At 51.4% G+C, this 21,523-nt stretch overlaps 1 protein-coding gene across 1 annotated transcript in view; it reads right to left on the reverse strand.

Annotated features, from left to right (window-relative positions):
* Positions 1-20,946: 20,946 nt before the first annotated feature.
* RSPO4 (R-spondin 4) overlaps positions 20,947-21,523 on the reverse strand; it is a 29,431-nt gene continuing 28,854 nt past the window's right edge. The window contains exon 5 of the mRNA XM_059134336.1: positions 20,947-21,047. Within this exon, the coding sequence (XP_058990319.1) occupies positions 20,947-21,047 (101 nt within the window). The remainder of the gene's footprint in view (positions 21,048-21,523) is intronic.

A 21,523-nucleotide genomic window follows, 5' to 3' on the forward strand; every position in this document is an offset into this window, starting at 1 on the left:
AATATAGGCATTTTGTACATAAACTACTCTGTTAAGTATTTTATCAAATATATTCTCATATTTAACATTTTACATTAATATAAAAATTTAGAATATAAATGTAATAATTTATTATTATTATTTATTGATAGAACAGCTATATCCAGGAATAGTGGCCTTCAGGCCCAGCTGGTTCTAGTATCTCAAACAACATCAAACAACAAACTGGCTCCATTCCCAGATGACCTCTCAAGTCATGGGGGCAAAATGGCTGCCTTCAATGCCTGCCCTCCCAACCGTCAGAACCAAGAACAAGCCCCAAAGAATAGACCCAAAGAACCAAGCCTTGAGGGAAAAAGAGCCTCTCATTGCAGGCCTTGGGGTTGGCTAATCCAGTACCCATTCCCATCAGCCTCCACCCAGCATGGAAGCTGTATAGCTAAATACTGATCTTTCCAGTCTCTTCTACAGCTGGGGTGGGGGGCTCGTGACACAGTGTTAGGTGATGAGACAAACTAGGGTCAGCTGGCAGGAGGAGAGTTTGTGTTGCTCCCATAACAGGGGCAGCTGTGGCCAGAGCAGCCCCTCTCCCCGCTTTGTCTTGTCTTGAGCATAAGCCTGGTGTTGGAGCATAGAGCATCCTGCAACCATGAGGAAGGGAGGGTGGGAAACCACATTACTCTTGACACGGCTAAGCTGCTGGATTTCTACCTTCGGACTTCTTCCTAAGAGAGAAAAATAAACCTCTACTGTTTAAGCCAAGGCATTAAATTCCCTGTTACTTGTAGCTAAAAGCATTCCTGCTGCTACACATCTCTGTCAAGTCCCCATAAAATCCTTGGGGAGGTGACCCATTGGCTTCGATGGCATCCTGTTCCCGTTGCTGAGCCAATCATGATGGCCCGCAGGGATGGGATACACCAGCGACCACTCCAGCCAGCACCCTCACCCCATAGACTGGGCATGGGCAGGGACGGATCCCCAGGGAAGTGTGGGGGTCTGCCAGCAGAGGAGGAAATGCTGGCTACGCTCCCTCCACCCCAGGATCCGTGGAGACAGCAGACACCTTGCTCTTGGCTTAAGATTTCTTCTGTCATTTCCTGCAACATGGGGCTTGTTCAGCTTCCAGGCTTTTCACTGGGTAGGTGGAGGGGATGATCGGGGAACTGTCCAGCTAGGGGATCTTTCTGAGGATAAGGGACAAGCCACACAGTCTGCCTTAAATGCAATGTTTGCACAGTGCCCTTCTGTGCCCTAGGACCAGGCCATGACCTTGCCCGAATACATTCTATCCCGCCTCCATCCTTGCTACCCTGAAAAAAGAGGAAGGCAAACCTCTCCCCTTCTCATTCCTCTCCCTTCCTGAAAGACTTTGCCTCCAGACAGGTTCAAGTTCAAACCCACCTCTGTCATGACAGCACGTGGGCAGCTTCAGAATATTATCTGATCTCTCTCACGGAATCCTCACGATGACCCAGCAAAGGAAGGCACTGCTGGTGTCAGCCCCCTTTTGCGGAAAAGCCCCATAAGGTGTCTGGGGGAAGGTTTCCGAAGGGTGGAGTCTTTGGAGGAGCGGCATTTCCCTGACATTAGCCTCCTTTGCCCTTTCTGCGGCTGGGCCCTCCTTCTTCTACGTGCCGGGCATTATTCGTGGGGCTGGCGACACAGCAGCAGAAGAAACAGATGGAAATCCCCAACCTCGTGATGCTGATATTCTCATGGGGAAAGCAGGCAATAAACACACAGGCAAATAAACAAGAGGAGTTCAGATGAGGACCAGTAACACGAAGACAGTAAGTCAGGAAGCTGCGAGGGGACCAGGGGAAGACATGGTGCCGTGAACTTGGATGTCAGAGGAAACCCCCACCCCTGCCCCCGACACAGAGTTGAGAGGGAAAGGAGGGAGCCACATAAAGATATGAGGAAAGGTGTTCCTGGCAGAGGGAACAGCATATGCAAAGTGTGAGTACAAAGGCCTCCCCGAGGCTGAAATGAGCTTGTCCTCAGGGCACAGAGGAGGGCAGGGTGGCTGGAGTGGAGTGAGTACAGGGGGAGGGGCATGATGAGGCTGCAGAGGAGACCCGGATAAGACAAAGGGCACGTCTGGGTGGGCAGTGGTGGGAGGGGCAGAGGACTTTGTTACAGGGTTTCATCTGGGTGTCAGCTCTGAGGGTACCAGGAGGGAGGATCGAAAGCAGGAGAGAAGAGAGGGGTCTCAGCCCAAATTTACCTCCCCTGCCCCACTTGACTTGTCTTGTGTTTGTGTTTTCCTTGGCACAGTGGAAGCTAAATCCCTTGGGAATATGAGGCCCAGGCTTGGATCCACAGGCCCTTGGAATGACGGGGGCACACTCCTGCCCTCCTGGAGAGCCTGACGTGGAACAGAGGGAAGGGACAGGCAGCGTTGAGAGAAAGGACCCTCAGAGCCCCTCCCCTGCCTCTCATTTGCTGTGACCTGTGACCTGGGGCTGGTCACTGACCTTCTCTGGGCCTCCCTCTTCTTCCCTGTTTAAGGACGGGGCTGGTCTAGTTCCACTGCTTCCCAGTTCCTTGTCCTTGGGCAAGCTCTTTAACCTCCTTGGGCCTCAGTTTCCATATCTGCACAGTGAAGATGGCCCAGTCCTCGGGGCTATGGTGAGAAGTCAGGGTACAATGGCCAGGGTGCTCATAACTGCTAGGAATTCCTATTATTACTACTATTTTAACATGCTATTGCTTTTGTTATTTTTGTGTTAGCATTAACGCAGATCTGTTCTGAGGCCCTTTCTGGCTTTCAGCGTGGCCTGCTTGTTTCCTCCACCTCTCCCTCTCTGCCAGCATAAGGGACAGCGTTCACCGACCTCACCAGTGCTCTGTCTGGAGCAGGGGTGGGGACAGGGATTGATGTGCCTCTTGTGGATGGACCCAGCCCCTATCTCCTTTGTAGCTCTTCTGGCCCGGCACCCTTCAGCAGGGACCCAAGCTTTACTCCCTTGAAAAGGATGGTTTCCCACAAGAGGAGAAAACAGGACCAGAAATCATCCCTGAGACCTGAATGACTACTCAGGTAGAATTTTGTGAGAGCCTAGAGAGAGCAGGAAGGGGGCAGGAAGGAGCCAGGCAGGACACAGAGATGGGCCTGGGAGCCAGCTGCCACTCCTGGTCTTCATCAGGGTCCAAGGGAGCAGCCTCCTCTACATTCTTTGTGCTTCCCTGCCCCGCCCTGGCTCCTGTCCCATCCTCCCACTGCTTCCCTCTCCTCTCCTGAGAGGATGGTCCTTCTGTCCTTCCATCCTGCCTCAGCCGCTGGAGAGCAGCCGCCTTGTCTCTTGATGCCCCACTTGATTAAAATGCAGAAGGTGCCTTGGTCCAAAACACGTGGCTAGGCCCTAAGCGCTCCCAGCCTTCTTGGCTGCGCAGCCTCTGGCTGCTGGCTGCCCTCATCCAAGACTGAACAGGACTTGGAGACAAGGGAGCAGAAGCCAGAGTGGACCACAAGCGGGGCTTCCGTCTCCTGGTCCAGTGCAGGCCCAGAAGCAGTGTGAAGGGAGGGTGCGGTGGGCAGCTCATTGGTCCCTCCCTGGGCTTCCATCCCTCCATCTGCAAAATAGGGCCAATAAGGGAAGAGTTCATGCTGAGAACAGTGCCTGGTCCACTGTAAGCACTTGATAAATCCTCTGTAAGACTATGGCCTTCAGACTCCCACAATCCCCTCACATGGCTTTCCCCCACTGTCCCACCACGTCCTTGGAGACCACTGTTAATTGGGCACTTGAGGCCACAGCTGAGGGGAGGAACCTCTGATTGTCCTCTTCTCAGCTCTACCCCAACACTCAGCAGGCCCAGGGGCTCAAAATGCCTTTGCCAGTATTGGCTAAGCCCCCTCCATGCACTGGGCTCTGAGATGCATGGTGTTCTTTGTTTGTTTGTTCCAATAAAACAATGACCAGTTCAGTGAAAGAGGTTCTAAAAGGGTGTCCAGCCACGAGTTAAAACTGTCCAGCCAGTGGCTCCTGGTCCCTTCCCGCCCCTCCCTGACTGCGCACAAACAGCCCTGGCTCCCTGCACGCATGCTGCCCTCTGGCGCCCTTTGACCGCTGCACAGTGGGACCCCGGAAGAGCCCGTCAGCAGAGCAGCCCTGTGTCAGGCTTTTTCATCACTGCGTAGTTGGCCACAGTGTGGTGGGGCCACCAGCAGTGGGGACCGTGCTCCTGATGGATTGCTGGGCTGCGGCCTAGGTCCTTCTAACAGGGCTGCAGGGAAAGCCCTCATCTGCGGCTCTTTATCCACATGGGGACTGTCTCTAAGACAGTCTCCTGGATGTGAGCTGACAGATGGCATGTGCTCTTTATGTGTGGGGTGCTGCCAGTCCCTGGAGGCTCTTCTCCACTTGCACATTCACTGCCCCACTCCCCCATCCTGGCAGTCCAGAGCCTGCTTGCCCCTTCATTTTCTTGTTCCGTTGGAGGCAACCAGAGGACTGGGCACCCTCTCCTGGCCATCCTCTTGCTGCTTATCTCTTGGTCAGCCAATCCTGGTTGAGATCAGCATTCATCTCTACCCAAGGGGACTGTATCATAGGCACCCACAGGAATTGGGGATCAGTGGGGAAGAGCTTTGGATCCACAGAGGCAGTAGAAGGAGAGCTTTGGAGTGGGGGTTCTGGAGACAGATAGCCCAGGGGTTCAAATCCTGGTATGCCCTTTGCTGGCTGTGTGACTTTGGGCAAGTTACTCAACATCTCTGAGCCTCGGCTGTGTTATCAAAGAATCCCAACCAATAGACGCATCTAGCTCAGACGGCGGTTGTGAAGTTTGGATGAGTTAGTACATACTCAGTGCTTTGAGCAGCACTGGGCACATTAGTGTCCAGTGTTTGGGCCCCTGTAGTATCATAATGAAACCCAGAGGGGCATGAGAAGATAATAGCAGTGATTGTTTATGGAGGGCGGACTGTGCCAAGCGATTTGCATAAACTGGCTTATTTAATCCTTCCAGCTGTGAAGCCCAAAGCGCAGAGAGGTAAAGGGACGTGGAGGCCTGAAACTGGAAACCCACCGCCTGCTGCTCCTGGGACCTTGTTCAGGTCCCAGTGGGAGGGTGGCTGGCGTGAGGGTGGCCTGGCCCGCCTGGGAAATGGGATTTCCAGGGCTGGAGCCAGGGCCATAGCACCAGTCTTGATGAGGAACAGATGCACACAGAGTCGGGGGCCCCGCCCACCCCTCCTCTGCAGCCCAGGATGAGGGGTGGAGATAGCTTCCAGATGGGCCTGGCTCTGAGCAGCCCCTCGAGTGATCCCATCTGGTTCCCCATGGAGCAGAGCTTCGGGTCTCCCTCCTCCCTTGCTCTCAGCCCCTCGGGTCCTGGCAGATACCTGACAAAGTACCTTGCTTTGGGCCAGGCGACCTAGGGAAGGTCTGCTTTGCTCAGAGCATCAGTTTCCCCATCTGAGAAACTAGCATTCTCCATGAAGCTGGCCCGGAGAGCTGTTGTGTACTGGGAAAGCTGAGAAAGAGCAGGAGAAGATTTCCCAAACTGTGGAGGGCTGTGCCCATGGGACCAAATCTCCCAGACCAGGCATCCCTGGAAAAGTGGGGCTTTTAAAGTTGATTTTACTTATCTGTTTGTATTTATTTTCACACTCTGCAATACACAGCCATAGTACAAAATCTCAAAGGTACAAAAGGGGACAGAGTGAAAAGTGAGTCTCTCTCCCACCCCTGTCCGCCAGACACCCAGACCGCCCTCCCTTCCCTGAGGCAACCCTTGTCACTAATTCCTTGTGAATCTGTCCAGAGATATTTTATGTTTATGCTGGAAATACACATATTTGGGGAGTTTTTTCCCCAATGATGGCAAACTTCACATCCTCTTCTGTACTCTTTTTGTTATTTGATAATACACTTTAGAGATCTTTCTACTTCAAACCATAAAGAGTGCTGCCTACCTTCTGACATCTGAAGGCGAGGAGAGCCAAACATCAGACAATTGCTCAGCATGGGCACTGACCAACCAGGATGGAGCCCAGCGGCAGCGCATGCATACTAGTGGCCGGGGCTGGTGGCGCGAGGCAGCCTTGCGCCTGCGCAGTGTTTGCATCGCGCCGGTGTGCCCACGCGTAATTCACTAGCCTTCAAGTGATGGCATGTGGGCCGCTTCCAATGTTTTACTTTTTCGATCAGGGTTGCAAGGAATACCCATTTTGCACATTTGTAGGAGGGTACAAGGTAGGATGATTTTCTGGAAGTGAAATGGCATTCTACATCCATATGTTAAAAAAATTATTTTAGCTCCTATCGCACACCATACATAAGAATGAACTCGAAATGGACCGTACAGCTAAATGTCAAACCGAAATCCATAACATCCAGACAAAACCCTTAGATCAGGCAAAGATATTTTAGACAAGACACAAAAAGCCTGAACCATGAAAGACACAAAAAGTCTGGACCATGAAAGAAAAAAACAAATGATATATTTGATTTGATCAAAATGTGAAACTTCTTTTCTCATGACACCATTAAGAAAATGACAAGACAAGCCACGGATCGGGAGAAAATATTTGCAAAAGTCCATATCTGGTAAAAGACTCATGTCCAGAATGTATTTAAGAGCTTTCGCTACTCAATTAGAAGACAAATAGTCCAATAAGAAGTGAGCGAAAGATTTGAGAAGACACTTCCTCAAAAAACAGATAAAGCTCATGAGCACAGGAAAAGATATTTGACAGTATCAGAAACACCGGCGAAAGCCAGAGTGAGGGGCCGCGGCACACCTTCAGGAATGGCTAAAATGGAAAAACAGGGGATCACACCCAGCACTGGCCGAGGAGGGCCAGCAACGGGAATTTAGGAAACATTTTGGCGATGTCGTAGAAAGCTAAACATGTACTTACCACACGACCCAGCCATCCTACACCCTTGCATTTACCCAGTCAAAAGGAAAACAGTGTCCACACACAAAAATCATACGCAGATGCTTAGCATAGCTGTTCTCATAATCACCAAACGCTGTATAAACAGTTGTCCCGTAGGCGAATAGGATACGTGCGGAATACTAACGGGACAGTAAAAAGGGAGGAAGTATTGATACATACAGGAACAGAGATGCATCTCAAAGGTGTGTGAGGAAAGCAGCCAGACTCAAAAGGCATCATACTATAGGAGTCCATGTATAGGACTTTCTGGAAAAGGCAAAGCCATTTGGACAGAGAGCAAGCCAGTTGGTGTTCACTGGGAGCACGTGGGAGTGTGGGGGAGACCAAGTGTAGAAGGGTGTGATGGATTGATCTAGAGCATGATTGTGGGGGTTTGAATAACAGCTAAGTTTGAATAACACAGGCTGGAGCTTCCCCCAGACTGCTCACATATGTGGGATTTGGGGTAAATACGGTACAGCCCTATAAATGTATTTCCTCTCCCTTATGATTTTGTTATTACATTTTATTTTCTCTAGCTTTATTGTAAGAATACAGTATATTCTATATACTGTATATAGTATACAAAGTAGGTGTTCATTGTCTCTGTTGTCTGTAAGGCTTCTGGTCAACTGGCTATTAGTAACTAAGGAGACTTTTTTTTTTTTTTTTTTAAGATTTTATTTATTTATTTGACAGAGAGAGAGATCACAAGTAGGCGGAGAGTCAGGCAGAGAGAGAGAGAGAGAAGCAGGCTCCCGCTGAGCAAAGAGCCCGATGCAGGGCTCGATCCCAGGACACTGAGACCATGACCTGAGCTGAAGGCAGCGGCTTAACCCACTGAGCCACCCAGGCGCCCCAAGGAGACTTTTTTTTTTCTGCACCAGCCTCGGTGCCTTAAACCCCAAGTTGTTCCAGGTCAACTGTATACATTTGTCAAAACACAATCAGCTTTACATCTCAGAGGGATGGGTTTTTCTACTGTAGTAAATTCTATTTAAATAAGCCTTATATTTAAGAAAACCAAATATCTGTGTGTAAATATGATGACTATTCTGAATGCCCCACAGAGGTAGAGGCTGTATGGGTTCCTTTGTCCACCCTCCTAGTGTGAGAGTGAGGGCTAGGCTTTGAAGGACCAGGAGGGGGTTGGGGGATGGGGCTCACTGACCAGACTGGGGACTGAATACTGGGGCCTTGAGGGCAGTGGCTGCTGCTTGCCAGGTAATACCGGATCTCACTCCCACCCAGAGGTGCCTTGGGGTCATTCATTCATCCCTTCAGCAGTGGCTAGGTCCCACCCTGTGTCAGAGTGTGACTGGGCACTGGGGACCCAGAGACCCAGAGATGAGTCAGATCCAGGCCTGGGCCTCACAGGGCTCTGATCTGGGCAAGACACACACAGAGTCAGGACCAACAGTCATGTTGGCACAGAGCTCATGGAAGAGGCACCTGGTCTGCCTGGGGGCTGTCAAGGAAGTCTTCCAGGAGGAGGCAGAGCCAGAGCAGAAACCTCTAAGGTGGTTGGGTTCACCGGGTGAAGAGGAGAAGAAGGAGGCTTCAGGTGGGGAGCACAGCTGTGTGAAGGGGGTGAGGGGTGTGGTCAGGGTTGGGAGCCCTGGGAGATGGTTTACACACTCTGCAACTATGGGTCCCTCACGTGCAGACAATTTCCTCATTAGAAGAATGAGGCCATAACCTCAACCTCCCCAAGTGGTTGAGATGATTCAGGATAATGTGTATCAAGTAGCCAATGCACAGTGATGTCTGCAACAATGACAGGAGAAAGAGGAGGAAGAATATTTGGGGGTCAGGAGGAGGGGCTATCGGGAAAGTCTGGTGGCAGCCCCTTTGAAACTGGCTCAGACCCAAAAAGGAAGTCCTCGTGTTCTCAAGTCCAGGGATGTTGCCTCAAAGGAAACAAAGGTCTATTACCAGTCCTTTATTGACTCCTTAGTGTGAAGTTTCACACCCCTCCTCCTATCAGTATTTCTTCTAGTTGGGATCTGCTTTTCTTTTTTTTTTTTTTTTTTAAAGTAGGCTCCACATCCCAGCATGGAGCCCAGCATAGGGCCAGAACTCATGACTTTGAGATCAAGATCTGAGCTGAGATCAAAAGTCAGAACACTTAACTGACCGAGCCACCTAGTCGCCCTGCATTTTAAGCTGGGTCTCTGACCAGGGGATAAAGTGTTTGTCCCTTGAGGTCAGCCCAACTCCCATTCCCACTGGCTACCTCCCAGCTGGAGCGGTAATTAATTCTGGATAATGAAATGCCAACAGAAGTCTGCTATGTGTGTGAACCGAGGGTAGGGGACAAGAGAGATGGGAAGGAGCAGGGAGTCTTCTGGGAGAGCTTTCTTGGCACATATGTAGCCTCTTTCTTCTGTTGCCTCTTTCTTCCTGCCTTGAATGTGTGCACAGAGGCAGCCATCTTGCAACCATGAGGAGAAGTTCAACAGAATCATGTTCCTGACATAACTGGATCACAGAACCAATATCAGCTGCCACCTACCTCCAGACTTTAATATTATATGTGAAAAGTAAACCATTATTCGCAGGGGAATAATTTGTAAACATTGGACAATTGGCATGACCATACATGTGTGTGCTGCATGCATATTCATCTTGCTTATTTGTTGATGCCTTTATGAGTTTGGGTTTTTCAGTGCTTACAGTCAAATCATTCCCCACTTAACAGAGTCTTAAATAATCAGGGGCTTATTTTCCACATGTAATGGAGGGTTGGAGGTGAGTGGCAACTGGTAAAGTTTCAGCGGTGCAACAAAGTCAGGGCTGACAGCTTTACTCTCTTGGTCTTTCCCTCAAACTTGTCACCTCATGGATATAAGATGGCTGCTGCAGTGCCAGACATTACATCTACACTTAAGGCAGGAATTAAGTGAGGCAGGAAAGAATAATTCCATCTACTTCCTCTTCGGCAGACCTCCACTGAGGCCTCATTGGCCAGAATTGTATCAGATGGCCACTAGTGGCTACACTGGAGGCTGGGAAAGTGAGTATCTGGGAAAGACAAGAAGAAAATTGTGTTCAGTTAGCAAGGCAGAAAGGGGGGATGGTATTTAGTAGACTGTCCCCAATATCTGTCACTCTAGTGTCAGGAGCAGATGGAGAGAGATTGTAGAAGGTATTTTGTAACAAAAGTGTAATTTATATACAGTGAAATACACAGTTTAACTGTACAGTTGGATGAGCCTAGACAAATAAATCCTCCAATGGCACCACCAACTGGAACGAGTTATAGGACATTCTCATCACCCCCCACCAAATTCCCTTATGGCCTTTGAGAAGGAAAGACTAGGAGGTATTCGAGATGAAGAGTCTTTGCAACTGGTCACAGGATTCAGGATGAGTGGCTCTTCTGCTTGAAGATGGGAAATCCCGCTGGCAAAGGGCAGAGATATAGGGTGACAGGGTGGATAGGGAGCTAGTTGGGGCAAGGGGCCTTCCTAATGTGGAATGGACAGCACAAGAGACTGCTAAACCGCGCAGGTTAAAACCCAAGCTCCCGGAGCTGTGTGACCTCAGGCAAGGGATGGAATCTCTCTGTGCCTCAGATGTCTCCTCTGTAAAATGGACACACTGACAATTCCTTCTCTACAAGGCTATCTGGGGAGGGAACAGTGCCTGGCACAGAGGAAGCACTCAGATAGTGATGGATTTGGTACCCCTTGATGCCTTCCTTTCTTCCTTCCTTCCCTCTTTCATTCATTCCATGAATCTTGATTGGCTCTCTACCATGCACTGGCTGCTCTTGGAGGTGGGGGGCGGGGGCTGGCCATGCTCCGTGCAGATGTGGCCCCCGTGCAGAGTCTGGTGTGGAAGATAGTCACAGGTTAGTCATAAAGAGGTCAAGACTTAGACAGACGAGATCATTTTGTTTTATTCTGTTTTTCCCTTTTAGAAAGGCAGACTGCCACATGCAGCGTCTCATTAAGTTGTGTCCTGGAAGCTTGACTAGCCTACCTTCGCTTACAAATGGACCTCAAGAGTTTGTTTGGAGCTTCCAGCAGTGGAGTGCAGCTCCTCTGTGCCCCTGAGGGAAGAATGGGCTTCCTCCTTTGGGGAGGGTCGTCCTCTTAGACCCAGCAAGACGCCCCTTCTGGAGGGACACATGGGGAGCCCTGAGGGAGAAGGGGACACTGGCCAAGGCAGTCAGGTCAGCTGAATCAACAATGCTGGTGATCAAAGGGGAGACAGATGTCTCAGCTGGATGACCCCCTTATCTAAATGAGAGCATTTTAAATCACAATTAAGGCTACAAAGAAAGATTGAAACATTCACTAACTAAAGCAGAGAATGCCTTGGGGCTGGGCACAGGCTATTGAGATAAGATCGTCTGGGAAGCCTCTGTGAAAAGGTAACATTTGAACTAAGACTTAGAGAAGGAAGTGGGTGCCTGGGGGGCTCAGTTGGTTAAGCTGGCTACCTTCAGCTCAGGTTGGGGACCCTGCCTCTCCCTCTCCCTCTGCTGCTCCCCCTGCTTTTACTCTTTTTCACTCTCTGCCAAATAAATAAATAAATAAATAAAATCTAAGAAAGAAAGAAAGAAAGAAAGAAAGAAAGAAAGAAAGAAAGAAAGAGAAAGAAAGAAAGAAAAAGAAAGAAAGAAAAGAAGGAGGAAGCCATGTGGAGATCCAGATCTAGAGGGAGAGCATTCTGGGCGGAGGGTTAGGATAGCAAGTGCAAAGGCCCTGAGGCCCGAATGAGATTGGCAACTTTCAGAAACAGATGAGGCCGGTGGAGCTGGAGTGGGCAAGGAGGACAGGTCAGGAGACAAGGTCAGAGAAGGAACAGGGGCTAAATTGGCAAGGACTCTGTGGCCATGAGGAGTATGGATTTTATTCTAGGAGTGGAGAAACATCTAGCTTGTACCAGTCCTGACACAGGGCAAGATGCCCTCCAGATCCTTGTTCCTGGTATGTCCTTGCCTCCTGCTTCCTGCTCTGCATTCATCAATGTCACTGGGCAGCTTGGCCATCCTGATTCCTCCTTATGCCTCCTACCTGCCCTGGCTCATCTAGCAATGAGACCCACCCTTCCCAAGCCCCCTTTATACAGGTTCCCAGGTCCTCGTGAGATTCTCTTGCATGTTGTTGGGTTAATTAAGCCACTGCCCTTGAACACAGGCCCCTGAGATCATGAAGGAAACAGCAAAGTCATTAACTGAGTCAAAAATGAATGCATTATTGTTGTTGTTAGAGGGGCAGGCCAAGGTCAGGGGCTCCACCTCTTACCCCTGGGCCTGAGCTGCCGTGGTAGCATGGTAACATGGGGGAGAACGTCACAAACAGAAGTGGGAATCAATGCTCCTACACCCTCAGCGGTCATCAGAGACATGGGAGTTCACAGTGAAGAGGCAGACCTCCTTTTCTTGCACCAGTTGGTCTGGCACAAATGAGATAGCCTGGGGCACCTGGGTGGCTCAGGGGGTTGAGCCTCTGCCTTCGGCTCAGGTCATGATCTCAGGGTCCTGGGATCGAGTCCCGCATCGGGCTCTCTGCTCAGCGGGGAGCCTGCTTCCTCCTCTCTCTCTCTTTCTCTGCCTACTTGTGATCTCTGTCTGTCAAATAAATAAATAAAATCTTAAAAAAAAAATGAGATAGCCTGGAGCTTTGTGGGGTTAGCGAGGATGTGGCAGACAGGAATTCTATGTTCTGCTGGATGTTAGGACTGGTGCAGGACCCAGGGACGGTAAGAAGGAAGCTACCAGTGGTCCAGCCACCATCGCCCTGTGTGTGTAGCCCAGAGAAATTCTCGGGCAGGCCCGGGAGGGGGCCCAAAGAGGCAATGATGACCGCGACACAGCTGAGGAAAGGAGCTATGTCTAACGCCCGGGGAAGCGGGCGCAGAAGCAATACAACTGGATCTAAGAAACAGCAGGTGGATGCGAGGGGGAAGGAGACAGGAGGGACTCTGGCACAAATCCATTTCTGTAAATAAGAACATGCAAATCCAAGGATTCATGCACACAAAAGGATACAGAATGGACTTGTGAGAGTGGATACCTGGGCAGGAAGGGGAGGGGGAAGAGCAGGGGCATCAAGAGAAAAATTAAATAAAACAAGAGAGGGGTTTACCTGACTTGAGAATGAATAACTCAACTCTCTAGGCAGCCACAGTCTTACAAAAAATTTAAAAAAGGGAAAAGGAGATAAAAAGGGGATGGGGATAGTAAAAGGCAACCAGTGTAGGGCCTTCCTCCAGTGGGGTAAAGTAAGTGGAGGGCTCCCGGTGGTATCTGGCACACAGTAGGGCTTCAGAGGTAGGAGTCCCGCTATCACGCTGTGAGCCTGGCTTCTCCAGCTTCTTGGATAGTGCTGCCCTCTCCTGGCCAAAAGAGTTACAGCACCCAGGCCGTTCCCCAGGGCATCAAACAGAGGGTGTGAGAGGAGGGAGGAGGACTGAGTCGCCCAAAGAATGAACTTCTACTGGGAAGAGACAATCAATTAGGTAAAGCTTCCTAAAGGAGGAACATCTATGCTGCAGGACAGACACAATTTTTTTTTTTTAAAGAAGATATTTATTTATTTGATAGAGAAGACAGAAAGAGAGAGATCCTAAGTAGGCAGAGAAGCAGAGCAGGCAGTGTGGGGGGGGGGGGGGGGCAGAGAGCCTGATGGGAGGTTCAGTCCCAGGACCCTGAGATCATGACCTGAGCCGAAGGCAGAGGCTTAACCCACCGAACCACCCAGGAGCCCCAGGACAAATATGATTTGGAGTGAAGGAGATTGATAAGCAAATGAAGGGATGAATGGAAAGACAGTATCACAAGCTACCACCGTGAAGCCCTACTATGTACCCTACCACAACCCCTACCATTTCATCTTCCACCACCCCTGGGAGTGGGTGCTATTGTCTTTGGCCACATGTACAGTTGCAGAAAGGGATTCTCAGAGGCTAAAGTGATATGCCGGCCATTGTGTTCTATATCTCCTATTTTGCTGTGGACCTGGGAATTCTGGTGAGCTTGCGCACAATTCACTCCTGCGCTTCGGTGTCTGGACCATGTCTCAGCAGAACATTCTGCTAGGTTTGGATACGGAGTGGACATGGAACCTGCATGAACAGGAGAAAGCTCACGGGATCCCTGCTCTTTGGCAGCTAGGACACCCCAGTGGGTCCCAGCTCCGTCCTCAAGCTCAGGCCTGTGTCTCCAAAACCCTTTCTGAAAAATGTTTATGCAAAGCCATGCGAATCTTTCTTAAGGGTATTTAAAGTCCCGTTTGCAAAATGTCTCCAAAGAATTTCATTTTTATTTTTTGAACTTGGTAGGATATTCCCATGTCTTACTGGTCAAAAGGAGTAAAAGAGGACAGCAGGTCTCCTTCCGCCTGCTGCCATCCTAGCCCTCTCGCAGACTGCCCATGGTTCTGCAACTTGCTTTTCTCCATTCATCGTGCGTCTTGGCCATTGCTCAGAGTCCTACATCAAACCCTTCCTCAGGACCCCTTCTCAGCTGCATGACGTCCCATGGAGCGCTGTGCGACTATACCTGAAAGGGGTTTCCTGAAGAGGTTTGGAATGTTTCCAGTTCTCTGTGATCAAAACCACTGGCCACAGGGAACAGTTGGGTGCACGCACACTTGGTCTGCACACGGGTGAGGCTAATCAGAGGATAAATCCCTGGGAGTGGCTGGCTGAGTGCGGGGGAGGAGAGTGTTTTCATTTTAATACACTTCGTCAATTTCCCTTCTCTAGAGGTTGGGCCGTGCTCCTCCCCCAGGAAGGCAGGAGAGAGCACCAACTCACCCACAGCCCGGCCAAGGCCCTGTGTTTTCAAAATCTGGCTCTCTGCCACTCAAGCAGGTCAAATGAGGTCACTCTGTGTGATTTGATTGTCATTTAATTTCAGTGAGGTGGACCATCTTTTCTGTCCTACATGTAAGGGCCATTTGGAGTTCCTTTTCCATATGAAGCTCTTTTGCTGTCCGGGAGCAACCCAGAGCAATGGGGCTGCAGGTGCATCTCTCACGGGATGCAGGTCTCCCTGGGGTGGCATAGGATGTGCCCCCCTAGTGGGGGGGCCATGCAGTAAGTGGCCACCTGGTGGAGGGTGAGGTTTTTGAGTTCCCACTCCTGCTATCTTTCTTAGCCTTGGATTCCCCATCTATTAAAAGTAGGAATAATAATAAAATCTACTTCTGAGGGTGAGATGGAGAATGAATATAAGTTTGTAATGTGAAATTCCCTATACAGTTCCGGGCTCAGACTCAGGGCTTAAGAAATGATTGTTGAATGAATAAATGAAATAGATCTTAAAATAAAAACCGTTATTGAGCAGTTACTGTGTCTTAACTCTCAAGTGTTATTAAAACTGAATTAAACCTCACAGAGACACCATGAGGGATACTCTTCTTATCCCCTTTTACAGATGAGGAAACTGAGGCACACAGAGACGTACAGGATTTTGGCCAAGGGCTCGGAGCTGCTCAGTGGTGGAGATGACATTTGTGGCTTTGCTATGTGGCTCTTCCCTGCCCTCCGCCCTAGGAGAGTGACTCCACTATCAATCCCTAGTCCAGTTGTCTATTGCTATGAAACTAACCTCTCCAACCTCAGGAACATAAAGCAACACCCATTTTATTACATGTGTGGGTTCTGAGGCCCAGGAGTTCAGACAGGGCAGAGTGAAGCCAGCTTCTCTCTGCTGGGGTGTGAGCTAGGAGGACAGCAGTTGGGGGTGGGACAGGCTGGGTGTCGGCAGCCCCTTCCCAGCCAGCTTCTTCAGCCCCAGGTCTGGCTGGCTGGTCTGTGCCACCTTGTGGGTGGTGGGTGGCCGGTTGAATGGACCACTATGGGTGAACCTGGGAGTCGGAGAGCAAGGTGGGGGAGCAGCAGACCCCAGGGCTGAGTCTTCTGGTCCCCAGTTGGGCAGCGTAGGAGGCTTGCAAATTCTGGGCTTGATACCCCCATGAGCAGCTTCTCCTCCAGGCATTTGCATGTGCTCTTTCCTATAGCTGGATCCTCCCATCCAATGTCAATTTTAAGTTCTCAATCTGCCTAACTGGTCCTGGAGGAAGTCCTCCCTGAGGGCTCCAACACTCCCCACCACAGGCTGGAGACAGATTAACTGTCCCTGCTCCCAGATCCTCTCATCTGCAGGAGGACTTCTTGCCCCATTGTAATTGACTTGAGTATAGACAGAAAGCTCTGGGACAAGACCTGGGTGTTTATCACTGGCAGCCAGCACAGTTCCAGGCACCCAGCAGCCCCTATGTGTATATTTACTGAACGGATGAGGAGACGAGGCCGGTGGATTTTGAATGGCTTTTTTTTTTTTTTTTTAAAGATTTTATTTATTTGACAGATAGAGATCACAAGTAGGCAGAGAGGCAGGCAGAGAGAGAAGGGGAAGCAGCTTCCCCGCTGAGCAGAGAGCTGCGATGCGATGCGGGGCTCGATCCCAGGACCCTGGGATCACGACCGGAGCCCAACCAAGGCAGAGGCCTTAACCCACTGAGCCACCCAGGCGCCCCAAGATTTTGAATGGCTTTAACTTGCGCCTCCATCTCCTCTTGTGTAAGTGAGCTTGCAGGCAGAGCTGCCATGAAGCTGCAGGGTATGAGCGGTGGGACCAGGCCTGCAGACAGGAGGAAGCCAGAAAGATGACCTGTAGGGAGCGGAGGGAAGCAAAGGAAATGAGGCACTGCCCTTAGAGCCCTTAGCCTGCTCAATACATTTAAGATGTTCTTCTTATTAATCATTATGATCATTACTGTTGTTTTGTTATTACAAGAACGCACATTTCCTGAGTCTGAGGGACCACACAGGATCGTTTGAAATGTTCCTCTAAGTGAAAATGGGAGAACTTCAACTCCAGGAGTCCCTGGAGGCCCGGGCCCGGGATGTCTTGGCAGGAGGTAGGAACTGCGGCAGTCAGGGTGACCTGCTGTGGGATATGGAGCTCGGGTCCTCCCTTGAATCCACGTCCCCTCAGTGCCTGGGAGAGGGGGGAGCCAGAGTCCTGGAGCCTCTTTGCGGTAAAAGCCACTCGGCAGAAGCCACCATCGCAACGGTTCTTGTTCAGCCTGAGGCGGGAGGCAGCCTCCCCCTGTCATCCACCCCCACCGACCCTGCTGGAAGTGAGAAGCCAGCCAGAAGTCCCCGCCCCTACCCCACCCCACCCCCAATTTCTGAAAAGGGCGTGGTTACTAGCCGGGCTGCTGCACTGTTCTTAGCTGGGCAGCGCCCTCTAGGGACAGGAGGTGGGAAGGACATGCAGGCGGAGCTGGGGACCGAGCAAGCAAGCTCTGGGGTGGGGTGTCTGCCTGAAAGAGGGCCATCTCGTGGTGGCCTCTGGAGCCGGGTTGGGAGGTTGGGGGAGGGTTGAGCAGGGAGCTCTCAGCATGCGCCAAGCCAAGCCGTGTTTGCTTCCTCTGGAGTAGCATCTGGCCAGCCCCAAGCCTCCGTCTGCGCTCTGTCTCTCTCTGGCTGGGTGATCCTGGCCAGTTTCAAAGATTCTCTCTGAGCTTCATCTGTAAGAGACAGTTACATGGGAGGCTCTCCTTCTCAGTAAGGTGGCCTGATCCTCCAGAGAATGTGGGAGAGGCTGGGTGAGAAAGGTTTAGGAGCTGGAGGGAACGTCTGAGATCCAGTTTATAGGCCCTCGAGAAACTAATCTCCTAATTTGAAAACTTAAAAAAAAAAAAAAAAAGGGACAACCCTGTCCACAGCCCTCTTCTGGGAACAGAGGACCAGGCCCCTGAGGGAAAGAACATGGCTTGGGGATTGCAGGAGGGGAAGCTTCCTCTCCCGTCTTGATTTCTTAGAATGATGGATGTTAGAACCTCCAGCATCCTAGAATTCAAATCTCACCAGAAAACATACTGGAGAAGAGGTCTATATTTGGAACCCTATAGAATCGGATTGCAGAGGCTGGTGGTCCGAAGCAGAAAGGCAGATGCTCCGACTTAGGGCTGAGTGTAAGAATCTCTTTAGAAACTGTCCCTGCTCCCCTTCCCCCAGGAGATTTACTTGGAGACAAGTCCCGGAAAACAGCCTCAGGTAACAAAGCTCAAATACAGGGGTGGGTCAGGCCAGGTGGAAAAACACGATCTGTGGGGGGTTGCATACTGTCTCCCTAGCTACCAAGGAGTAGCCCCCCACCCCCACCGCCCTTGGGAGCCTTTTTGGCGCTGATCCTAATCCAGGTGTAATAGGCTGGTTCAAATGTCTACTAGGGTAAGTTGTAATTCAATTGGTCAGCTGGCATCACTGTGGAGTTTCCTGTGTGTGTTACAATCTCATTGGCCACCTGTGCATGGCCAGGCCTGACCTCATGGCCTTTGCCCTTAAAAGCTAGTCTGTGAAACAGAGAAGGGTTGCCCTCTCTTGTAAGAGGTGCAGCCTGGAACGTTTGGTCAGATTTTTTTTTTTTTTTAAGATTTTATTTATTTATTTGACAGAGATCACAAATAGGCAGAGACAGACAGACAGAGAGATAGAGGGAAGCAGGGTCCCCGCTGAGCTGAGAGCCCGACGCGGGGCTCCATCCCAGGACCCTGAGATCATGACCTGAGCCAAAGGCAGGGGCTTTAACCCACTGAGCTACCCAGGCGCCCCTGTTTGGTTAGATTCTTGATGCTTGGCGTGAAATAAAGCTTTGCTTGACCTTCGCTTTATATCAGTCTCGCTCCTTTAATCACGGACCCATTATTGGGGCATAACACTGAGCACTGCCAGTGCAAGGCCCCTAAGAGAGCTATCGTCTCCACTGAGCTGGTCCTGGAATGAGTAGTTAGCACTCCCTGTCTGCCCCCAAACTTGTTCACAATTAGTAGGCCTGGGGTAGGACGCTGAAATCTGAATTTTTGACAAGCGCCCCAGGGATGCTGTTGGACCACCCAGATTTGGGCAATGGATATAATCTAGTCATGCCATCCATCAAACTGGGGGTGGTGGTGGAGGCCTGAGGTCCAGAAGTAAAACGGGACTTGGCCTAGAGCCAGCAGATAGCTGGTGCCAGGCTGGGACTCAAACCCCAGCCCCCAGGGTTTGAGAGGCCACTCTCACCAGCAGTGAGATCACTATTCAGATGGCTCCTTGGGAAGGTCACACCTCCTGGGTGTCCCTGGCCCCGTGGACTTGTCATCCAGGGCACAGATGGTTTCCTGAGGCCACATCTGTGATTCATGGGGCCGAGAGGCCTTGGGTGGGGAGCACAGCGCTGCTGTCATCAGCCTGTGGCTAAGTTCCTTTCTTGAGAGGACCCTGGCTGTGAGGGCTGAGGGTCCCTCCTCTTCTTTCAGTGCCCCCTTCGTCCCCAGCCCTCCCTTCATCCTCGGAGCCCTGAGCATTCCAGGGAAAACCACCCCACATGGTTGAGATTCACTTATTCCAAACTCATCAGTGTCCTGGTTTTGTAACACCCTCCGCATGCCCAAGAAGCACTTGCAAATTTCTTTTTTCTTTTCTCTTTATTAAAAAAAAAAAAAAAAAGTTGGGGTCTTGAAACAACAACAATAGAGCATTTCAGAGGCACAAACTTTTGCAGGAGAAGCTGGTGGTCTGGCCAGGCGAGGAAGGGCAGCAGCTATGAGGGTGGGCCTGGCAGGGGTGTGTGTGTGTGGGTGGGGGAGGATCAAGGGATTATGCTAGAGAGAGGGAAGCCTGAGGGTAGGCACTTCTTGGGGGGTGGGGGGTGTGCTACCTCATCACCTTTAACCTCTCTTCCAGCCTGCGGACCGGCCCCCCTTCCCCAGACCACCCCGGGGCCTCTTGGGCCTCAGGTTCCCAATGCTTCTAGCTGCTGGGACCTTCTGAGTTCAGGCCAGCCTTGGCATGACCGTGCCAAGGCAAATTGGGAGCACCCCTTCCTGGGGACTCAGGGAGACCAACGAGGAGGGGCTAGGTACTGTGATGCTGGAATGACAGGCAGTGAGAACAAACTGTCTTCTGAGCTAAGTCTTATTTGAGACTCCCCGATGTTCTTCTCACCTGGTGTGGTGGGGGGTGTCCCAGTGAAATGCAAGTGCTCAGGGGTCCCTGGGGGCTTGGGGGATGGAGGAGTCTTCCCTCCCTCCTGACCCTTCCCTTGCTCCTTCTTTCATCACCTCCCCAAAGGCCCCCAAAGTTTCCTGTGGGTGTGCTGCGCTGGGCAGCCAATAAGTAGAAAGCCTAGCACCTGGGTTTCCTGGGTGACCTTGGGCAAGTCCCTCCTTGGGCCTCAGTTTCCCCTGGGTACAAGGGGTAGGCAGCACCAGGGTGGGGAACCGAGCAGCTTGGATAATCTCAAAGTTCCTTTTGGCTTCGATGGCCTCTTCTGGGCTGGGCCCGTGGTTCCCCCAGGGATGACAGTCCTGTCGGAAGCAGTGCTTGGACCCCCAAAGGACAAGGGAATATGGTCAGTTTGGGAAGAAGGGGGCAGGGAACCATGAGGGAGGGCAGTCATGGAGCACCAAGGGCAAACTCTGTCAGGCAGGCTCAGGGCTGGCTGTCCAACCGGAAGCCCCATCTGTGTCCACACAGGGAATGGGGAGCCCCCAGAGCCTCTTCCTAGGGGTTCCCACAGGAGCCGGTGACCAAGGGCTGTGGAGATGGCCTCCAGGGATTGGCCTGAGCAGGGGGCACTGGCAGCCCTGGGTTCTGGGATCTCCTCTGGAGCAGAAGCAGGGCCCTAAGGACTCGCACAGCCTACCTGGACGGCGGCCTGGGCCCCGCCCTTGGACACCCCTTCTCTGCGAACAGGGGTCCCAACAGGGTCAGGGGAAAGGCCTAGAGAAAGACGTCTGCTTTCTTTAAGAAGTAGAGAGAGCAGGACACAGGGAAGAACAGGAAAGAAAACAGGAGACTAGGAAAAGAAAGGCAGACAGAGAAGAGATTAAAGAGAAGGGGAAAGGACAGGAGGGAGGAGAAACGGAAGGAAGAGCAGAAATGAAGAAGAGCTGGAAAGGCAGGACGCGGGGAGGAAGGGAAGGGTGGGGAGAGAGAAGGATGCGGTCCCAGCGGCCGCAGCAGGAGGGGGTGGCGGTGTGGGGGTTGGAGGGCTGCAGGCTGCGGGAGGGTGGGTGGGTGGGTGGGGGACACGGGCGGCAAGCCCCGGGAACTCCTCAGGCCGGTGGGCGGGGCCTCACGTCCAGCGTGCGGTCCTGCCTCCTGTCCTTGCGCGGGCGCCGGTCTCTCCGCCCCTTCTTCTGGCTGGGGTTCCTCCCTGCACCGAGAGCACAGGGCATTGTGTCTGAGCCCCTCGCGGCCCAGCTCGGGGAAGCCCTTCCATCCACTTGCTTTTGAACACTCGCGCGTTGCTTGAATGGCCCGAGGCTGCCGGCGGCGTGGGGCCCGTTTAGAGATCAGAGAGCTTACTTGGGCTTTACTAAGAGCTGGTCCCCTCTTGGGAAGTCGCATCTCAGTGCCCGGACGGGAGCTCTGACGTTTGCCCTGACTCCTCTAGGTGTTCGCAAGTTGTGTTGAGCCCAAGTGTGACCACGTGGGAGAATTTCTTTTATTTCTCTTCTATATGACAGGGCATCAACTGATTTTTTTTTTTTTTTTTTTTTTAATGACCCGTGCAAGGAGATCACATTATCCATGAACTTTGGAGTCATAAAGAGGGCGTTCTGAAATCCTTGCTATTAAAAGGGAGGTGGTCATTCTGCAAGGGCAGAGAAGTCCTGATGAAGGCAGGCA

The sequence above is a fragment of the Mustela lutreola genome, chromosome 9 (assembly GCF_030435805.1).
Source record: "Mustela lutreola isolate mMusLut2 chromosome 9, mMusLut2.pri, whole genome shotgun sequence".
Lineage (NCBI taxonomy): Eukaryota > Metazoa > Chordata > Mammalia > Carnivora > Mustelidae > Mustela > Mustela lutreola.